At 51.3% G+C, this 7500-nt stretch overlaps 5 protein-coding genes across 5 annotated transcripts in view; 2 read left to right on the top strand and 3 right to left on the bottom strand.

Moving 5' to 3' along the window:
• LOC125949113 (uncharacterized) overlaps positions 1-3017 on the bottom strand; it is a 4869-nt gene extending 1852 nt beyond the window's left edge. Inside the window, exon 1 of the mRNA XM_049675825.1 lies at positions 1-3017. This exon is cut by the window's left edge and continues 210 nt beyond it. Coding sequence (XP_049531782.1) covers positions 1-2702 — 2702 coding nt within the window. The 5' untranslated portion in view covers positions 2703-3017.
• Positions 1-7500, bottom strand: part of LOC125949106 (uncharacterized) — a 317531-nt gene that overhangs the window by 244879 nt on the left and 65152 nt on the right. The gene's annotated exons all lie outside the window — the stretch shown is intronic.
• On the top strand, positions 3407-5429 carry LOC125949154 (prostatic acid phosphatase). Its single transcript, XM_049675909.1, has 3 exons — positions 3407-3878; positions 3949-4047; positions 4124-5429. Exons 1-3 carry the CDS (start codon positions 3732-3734, stop codon positions 5195-5197), a joined length of 1320 nt encoding a protein of 439 aa, XP_049531866.1. The 5' UTR covers positions 3407-3731; the 3' UTR covers positions 5198-5429.
• Positions 5400-7500, bottom strand: part of LOC125949152 (endonuclease III-like protein 1) — a 2534-nt gene continuing 433 nt past the window's right edge. The window contains exons 2-3 of the mRNA XM_049675906.1: positions 6738-7500; positions 5400-5962 (exon numbers count right to left, since the gene is read on the bottom strand). The exon at positions 6738-7500 is cut by the window's right edge and continues 191 nt beyond it. Of these exons, the coding sequence (XP_049531863.1) occupies positions 5519-5962; positions 6738-7500 (1207 nt within the window). The 3' untranslated portion in view covers positions 5400-5518. The remainder of the gene's footprint in view (positions 5963-6737) is intronic.
• LOC125949181 (uncharacterized) lies at positions 6064-6718 on the top strand. The gene is made up of 2 exons (XM_049675949.1): positions 6064-6156; positions 6249-6718. The coding sequence occupies exons 1-2, from the start codon at positions 6109-6111 to the stop codon at positions 6600-6602; spliced, it is 402 nt and encodes a 133-aa protein (XP_049531906.1). The 5' UTR covers positions 6064-6108; the 3' UTR covers positions 6603-6718.

The raw sequence follows: 7500 nt of genomic DNA, 5'->3' as shown, positions 1-7500 counted from the left end.
AGCACCGCTATCTTCTTGTAATGCTTGCGTATCTGCTCCTGCGAGCAATCCGGACTCACACCTAAAATACTGTACGCATCCTTTCCCTTACAGTTCAGCAGGGAAGACATCGCTTCATCAGCCGTCGATGGCAATCGTCCATGGTCCTTATGATGATGAGTTCCGGCTCGACCGGTAGGGCCCGTTTCCGCATCCGCTTTCTTCCGCCAACAGTGACGCCAGAACGCCCATCGCGACTCCTTCTCGAAACGTCCATCGAATGCCTGCCAAACGCCGCGCAACCAGGCACCTGGTCGGGACGAGTTTTTACGAAAATCTTGACGTATCGTGCTGATATGCTGCCAGCAGTACTGGTAGCCGGCCAGTGCATAGTCCCAGGCCAGCCGGATGCTCAAGTAAACCACATCACTAACGAGAGACCAGAGCCAGCGGACTATCAGTACCATGTACTCGAACCATTTCTGCAGCAGCTTCTGAGCGAACGCGTACTTTTCATTCTTACGTGAACGAACGGAACGCTTGCCACCAGTCCGGTTGTCAGGTTGCTGCTGTTTACCCGGACCACGATAGATGGTAGAGGTGGCACCGCGACTACCGCCCTTACGGTGTGCTACCGACGCAGCCGATCCACGTTGTGAATTTACGATTTTCTCGATATGTGTATCGTTTGCTCCAACGGTTTTCTTGACATTATATACGAATTGTTGTTGCGACTGGCCAGCATTGGATTTCGACGGCTGTTGTTGTTGGTGATGCTGCTGCTCGGATTGTTCAGATACGCTTTCCTGATCATATTCCTCCGAGTCGTCTTCATCGAAATCTTCCTCCGTTTCTTCGTGCAAGCCAATGTTTTCATCGTTAACACCATTCGCTGATTCGCTACCCGCAGACTCAACGCCACCAGCATCACCGACATCGCTTCCGGTATCTTCCGTGCGACGGGACCGACCTTTCTTATTGGCTCCATCCGACATCTCAGTACTAGCAGTGCCGTTCCGAGAGCCTTTCTCTCTTTTGGAATTAGCTTTGCTGTCCATTTTACGCATTTTGTCGTGTACAGATTTAACCGACAGACCGGTGCCGTTAGCTTCTACTACCGAAGGAAACCCTCCAGCGCTAATTCCGGTAGGATTCGGTCCACCGTTGTTCCGCTTCATCGTACCGTCGCTCGAACGATTGTTTGCGCCAGCAGACGGAAGCTTGCGCTCTGCAGCAACGTTACCGTTCGCTTTTTTACCTTCTCCTCGTTTCTCTCCTTTCGAGACGTTTTTAGAGGACATAGAGTTCGGGCCTGAGCCATTACTAGCGGACGTTTTGTTTCCATTAGATCCTCCGCCAGCTCCTGCAGCCGTAGCACCACCGACTCCACTATTCACCGTGGCATTCGCGGACAAAGCTGCTGAGACGCTGTTATTACCGGTGCCCACGGTGAAACCTGCAGTAGCACCAGTAGCACCTCCGGCAGCATTCGGTTTCTTGCTTAGTACATCCGAGTAGGACATACGCATCGGTTTTACTTCCGCCACGATACGTTGTTTCTTGTTAACGTTCTGATCCAGCTTGGCAGAATTGTCGTCGTTCTGTTGATTATAGACGGCAGCGGTCGATGTAGTAGCGATCGTACTGGTACTACGATTGGTTGCATTCGACGAGGGCGACGATGTTGACGACGACGACGACGACGAAGAAACTGCTACTCCATTGTTGGCTGTCGCCGAGATGGTAGGCGGCACGGGATTTACAATCGGTTTCGCACCACTCGTAGTCTTGGTAGGCGATGGATTTGCGTTGCCATCTAGCGGATCGACGGACATGGGGCTTGCAGCAGGGGTTTGCTGCCGTTGCAGAGGTTCACTCAGCAGCGTCGAGGGCCCCACCGCACTGGTGTTGCCACCGAATGGTAAATACTGACCTGAAATCGTTGGTGCCAAGTTGCCCACCAGCTGATTAATGAGCATACTGCTCGTGTTGTTGCTGTTTCCGTTTTCCTTATCCTGCAAAGTGCTGGAAGCTTGTGTCGCCGTAACTGACTGTTGGGCAATCGAAGTAAACTGGTGCAGTTGCGATGGTTGCGGAAGTGGAGTGGGCTGCTGCTGCTGCTGTTGAGACGATTCTGGCTGTTGTTGCTGTTGATGATGGAACAGGAATCCAAAACCGGGAGCAGCCGAGATGAGGTTGCTCGAGTTCGAGAACAGTTCATACTGTTGCTTCGTAGCGGCAGGTGGGTTGTAGTCGCGAACGTTATCCTCTTGCGGACGCACGAGTCCCCCTTGTGGTGGTTGCGTCTGGTACACCACCTTGATCAGCTGCCCGTACGAGTCCGTCATCGTGTACTCATCTTCCACCGGTGGGTGTCCGTGCGGAAACACGTTTCCATTGGCGCCAGCGAAGCCAGCGTCTCCCAACGAGGGTCTGCCGCTGTTGGGAACTCCACCGCTGTTATAGAACCCGGCTGCCGGTCCAGTCGGCACCGGCAACTGCGGCAGGAGCTGTGGATGATGATGCTGATGCGGATGATGAGGAAGATGATGCGGTGGCTGCTGCAAGTGCGGTGGAAGTGCGTGCGAAACGGGCAACAGGGTCACTGCCGGATGCTGTTGGGCGTGCGCTGCCGGGTACAGATGCGGTGGCGGAGGCTGGAGCTGCGGAGGCTGCTGCTGATTCATGGCCCAAAAGTTGTCGTCGTTCGAGTTGTGCGACATTTTGCCTATCGCACGCGAATACTGTCGACGGGGCCCCTGCTCTTATCGCTAAACTTTACCACGAGCGCAACAGCTGCTGCTTCTCGGAGTGGATGTGGAAGTTCCAGCTCCGCAAAACATGTGGGTTTGTCCAGCCGAGTTGGCGAAGAGCACTGACCGTACGCTACTTACTCTTCCCAATTATTCGTCCCGGGTGGGTTCTAGGTGGACGCGTTCATCGATCCGCGATTTATTACGCCACGGGTAATACGCGGAGCCGAAACGGAGACGCGCAAAACGAAAAAGATTTTTTTGGAACTTTGCTGAACTCCCTATTCACAAAAGGTATGCAATGTGCCCGCTTAATGCTTAAGCGGCCACTAAGCAGGCACTTTGTACGACAAGTCCAGTAATCAGTCCGTTTAATGGCCGTTTAGCGGCCGCCTAAAAATTAATAGGGCTGTCATTGCGCAAAACGTCAAATTCCTGAAACATACCGCGGGTCGAAGCTGGGTTCAGCTTAAAACGCGCTTCATCTTATTCCTCAAATATTCGATAATCCAGGCATTTTTGGTGATTTATGTTTAAATTAACACGCTTTGGAGTCCACCGAGTTCTTTTTGGGTAAAAACACGAGAAAGTGTGAAAATTCCGTCCTTGCAGAGCCTTACAAAAGCATAACCCGTTCAGAGTAACGCATGTCACGCCTTTCGAAGTGCTTCGGCCGACCGTGGTCGTTCGGCTGCAGATTTTTTGCATCCACGAAGCAGTTTTTTGTGGGCCGTGCAAGATTACTCTGATAAACCTTATCAGAAGAACCTTATCAGCAGGCAGGAAAACATCCGCGGTTTTCTCAACAACGCATTTCGCCAAACAAAAGACGCTGAACAGTGCGGATGCGCGGGCCATATGGTAGTCCCAACCAGAAGTGTAGAATTTAAATAGTGAAGTCGTTTTTATCCTCGTTCGTTCGTACCTGCGAAGAAGATTGTGCGTTTCGCATGATTCATTTTAGCCATTTTCTTACCTGAAGCCAAAAAGCAGTTCAAAATGGTAGCCGGCCCGGCGATCCTCGGCGGGAGAGCCCGGTCATTGACTCTGCGCGTGCTGCTGCTAGCTGCGGGAGTCCAATTACTTTTTGCGACCCCCACTCTGCAGCAGGAGCAGCCAGAGGGGACACTTATTTTTGCACATGTGGTACGTTTGGGACCCCGTATTGGGAATATGGGATTTTAGGGGACATTTGAATGACATTCCTTTGTTCTAGCTCTTCCGCCACGGTGATCGCACGCCGATAGATCCGTACAAGAATGATCCTTGGAAGGACGCTAGCCACTGGTCGGCCGGCTGGGGCCAACTGACGAATGTAAGTGGAAACACCAGCTAAATCTCTTTCGCAGTGCCATAATGGCTCCGATGCCGTTTGTTTTCTTCCATTTTAGGCCGGAAAACTGCATCACCTGCAGCTTGGCAAATGGCTGCGCGCCCGGTACAACAGCTTGCTGCGACCAACGTACAGCAACGATGAACTCTATGTTCGTTCCACCGACGTAGATCGGACGCTGATGAGTGCGGAAGCAAACCTGGCCGGGCTATATCCTCCGCAAGGATCAGACGTGTGGGATTCCGGACTGAGCTGGCAACCCATTCCGGTTCATACGGTTCCGGAAGAGTTGGATGCCGTGCTGGCAGCGAAAAAGCGTTGTCCAGCGTTCGACCACGCGCTGAAGGTGTACCGCCAATCGGAACCATACCACTCGTACAACAATTCCCTTGCACCGCTGTACCGCTATCTGACGGAGCACACTGGACAAACGGTCAATTCCATGTCTGCCGTACAGAACCTGTACAGCTGTCTGTTGATCGAGGAGCTGAACAACTTCACGCTCCCCGACTGGACCAAGGAGGTGTATCCGGAGCCACTGAGCAGTATTTCTGCCATGACGTTTGCCGTGAAGACGAACACATCGCAGCTGGCCCGGCTCAAGATGGGACCGCTGGTGAAAGAGATTCTGAACCGATTCCGCTCGAAGGCGGCCGGCAAACTAAAACCAGATCGATCGCTGTGGATATACAGTGCGCACGATGTGACGGTGGCTAGTTTGTTGAATGCGCTGCGAGTATTTGAGCTGCACAATCCCCCGTTCGCGGCCTGCATTATGCTCGAGTTACGCCGACCGGTTAACGGTGGCGATCCGTACGTGCAGGTATTCTATAAAAACACGACCGACGACAAACCGCTCCTGCTGCCTATTCCGGAATGTGGCGAACAGTGTCCGTTGGATGAGATGTTTAAGATCTACGATGATATTCTGCCGAAGAATTGGGACAGCGAATGTGAACTGTCGCTGCTTTCCCTGTCGTACGTCGAGGCAGATCTGCACTCTACCACTGGGATGCTGGGAATCATTCTCCTAACCGCGAGCACGGTCTTGGTCCTGCTGACCGTGATAGTCGTTGTGAGGCGTCGGAACAGTATGCACAGCGAACGGTGGTATCTGCGAATCGATGGGTAAAGGATTGACTGATTCTATCATAGAATGCGTGTCGCTCGCAGTATATTTTTAACGAGGCTGACTGATTGTTTTAGTTCATTTCGACTAGATAGTTACGCGCTAAAGCACTGGCAACGGAAAGGATGATAGGGCATAGGTAACTGTAACATATAGACAAAACCATGGTTGGACTAGACAGAAACAAACCAATGAATGTTCTGTTAATATCGAAAGAATGAGTATTTTATTTCAAACGAAACGAAACAATGAAAACGCAAGGATGTACTTTGTACTGTTCAAGGGTGCCCCATGCAGCTATAATACGATTGTGGCTGACCTCAATTAAAACTCCAAATCTTCGGCCTTAATCTCCTTCTTGATTGGGGTGCGACGGATGCCATGTTTCCCGCGTGCCGGACAGATCGGCGCGTTCATGCAATCGTTGCAGCGCGGATAGGTCGAGGTGCAGATCGTTTGCCCAAAGCCCACCATCAGATGGTTTACCTCTTCCCACAGCTCAAACGGGAGCCATTTCTCAAGCGCCTGCCGAGTATCTTCCGGCGTTTTCGTTTCCTTCGGCACCCACTTGAGCCAGTTGGAGATGCGATGTACATGCGTATCGACACCGATGCCGGTGACGACATTCCAGGCGGAGCCCATGCACAGGTGAGCCATCTTTTTACCAACGCCGGGCAATTTGAGCAATCCCTCGATGCTATCCGGAATATCTCCGCCGTACTGGTCCAGCAGGATCTGTGATGCTTGTTTGATGAATTTGGTTTTGTTCTGAAAGAGTTTTGGATACGGAAACGGTTTTTAGCTTTTTTTAAATCGTCCCAAAACCCGGAGGTATAAACGGTCTCCAATCCGTCGCTGTCACTTCCGGAACATAAACAAAAGTGAACAAACAAAATCCGCGGTCGGCGTGTAAAATGAAGCTTACAATTAAGATATTAAAAGGCGAAGAATATATTGTTGAGGTACGGGACAGGGTTTGGGGAAGCGCCAACCGTTGCTTCGTCGTGGTGCATCCAAAATACACTTTCTCTGTTTTGCTTACCGCCCACACTAGACCACGCCAGACTCCACGATACTACAGATAAAGGAGGAAATCGAGAAGAAAAGTACGATCCCAGTCGAATACCAGAAGCTGCTCCTTATCGGAAAGGCGCTGTCGGACGAAAAGACGGTCGCATCGTACGGCAACATCACGGATGGCACTAAGCTAACGCTCGTCGTCAAAAAACCGGATCCCCTGCGAGACGTAGTTTATCGGCACTTTAAGCGATTTCTCCAGGAAGAACAATCCCAGCAACTGACGGCTAAGTTTATGGATGATTTTGAGCACAAGTTGCGTCTACTTAGTCTTGACGATTTAGAGAAAATTGCTACCGAAATGTTAGCGAAAAAGGGACAGAGCGTGTAACTGTCCTCCCAACGCCGCCCAACCACAGTTGTAATGATTTCCTGTTTCCCCGATATTGTTTGCTCGGTTTAGTTCTTTAACACACGTTACGAGTAATAAAATGAGGCAAATGTGTATGCGATTGTGCGATCTTACCTTATAGAAACTGACCGGATAGATCAGCTTCTCCAACACCGTGGCATCCGTGCCAACGATCGATTCGGGGGTCAATCCGTGCTTTTTCAAGCGCATCATGCATTCGTGGTTCACGGTGTCCTTCGTTTGAGCGGACAGCATCAGCGACACGAGACAGTGGTATCGCTTCTCACGCGCTGGAATCAAATTCTCTGTGTCTTGTGCGAACTGATCGCACCCCATCGTATCGACCGGAGCCGGATTGTCTTTACGCATTTGTCTGATATTTTCCAACATCTGGCGCCAGTTGGCTGGCTCCCATTTACCTTCCTTCTCCGGAACATCCGGTAAGCCAGATCCTACTTCAATTTTTAGGTTTCTCTTGACCGCCGACCCATCCTCTAGAGGTTCTCGCTTGGTTGGTGTTTTCTCATTTTCCGCAGGGCGAACCAGTTGAAGCTCTTCCTCGAGCACTGGTTCCACCTTTACTCGAACAGCAGCCGCCGCAAGAGCTGATTCGGTACGAATGTTTCGCTTACGGCCTTTACCAGGTTCTACTTTGATCACCGCAGCATCCGATTGTGGTCCTACTTTATCTTCTAGTTGTCTCTTAACAGGTGACCCGCCCGTGATCGGTTCCTCCTTGATTAGTATTTCCCCGGCTTCTGCAGGGCGAGTTAGTGGAAACTCCTCCTCTGGTAGTGGTTCCACCTTAACTTGAACAGCACCCGCCGCAACGGGAGCTGATTCCGTGCGAATGTTTCGCTTACGGCCTTTACCAGGT

This window comes from Anopheles darlingi, chromosome 2, assembly GCF_943734745.1.
Source record: "Anopheles darlingi chromosome 2, idAnoDarlMG_H_01, whole genome shotgun sequence".
Classification (NCBI taxonomy): domain Eukaryota; kingdom Metazoa; phylum Arthropoda; class Insecta; order Diptera; family Culicidae; genus Anopheles; species Anopheles darlingi.
The sequence above is the reverse complement of the archived record's forward strand: the minus strand, read 5'-3'. Positions and strand labels throughout refer to the sequence as shown.

What these genes read in the sequence shown, in the direction of transcription:
- LOC125949181 (XM_049675949.1), top strand. Translation starts at nt 6,109, where the DNA reads ATGAAGCTTACAATTAAGATATTAAAAGGCGAAGAATATATTGTTGAG. An exon ending in GCGAAGAATATATTGTTGAG is followed by an intron (nt 6,157 to 6,248) that starts GTACGGGACAGG and finishes CGCCCACACTAG; the next exon opens with ACCACGCCAGACTCCACGAT.
- LOC125949154 (XM_049675909.1), top strand. Translation starts at nt 3,732, where the DNA reads ATGGTAGCCGGCCCGGCGATCCTCGGCGGGAGAGCCCGGTCATTGACT. An exon ending in CACTTATTTTTGCACATGTG is followed by an intron (nt 3,879 to 3,948) that starts GTACGTTTGGGA and finishes CCTTTGTTCTAG; the next exon opens with CTCTTCCGCCACGGTGATCG. An exon ending in GCTGGGGCCAACTGACGAAT is followed by an intron (nt 4,048 to 4,123) that starts GTAAGTGGAAAC and finishes CTTCCATTTTAG; the next exon opens with GCCGGAAAACTGCATCACCT.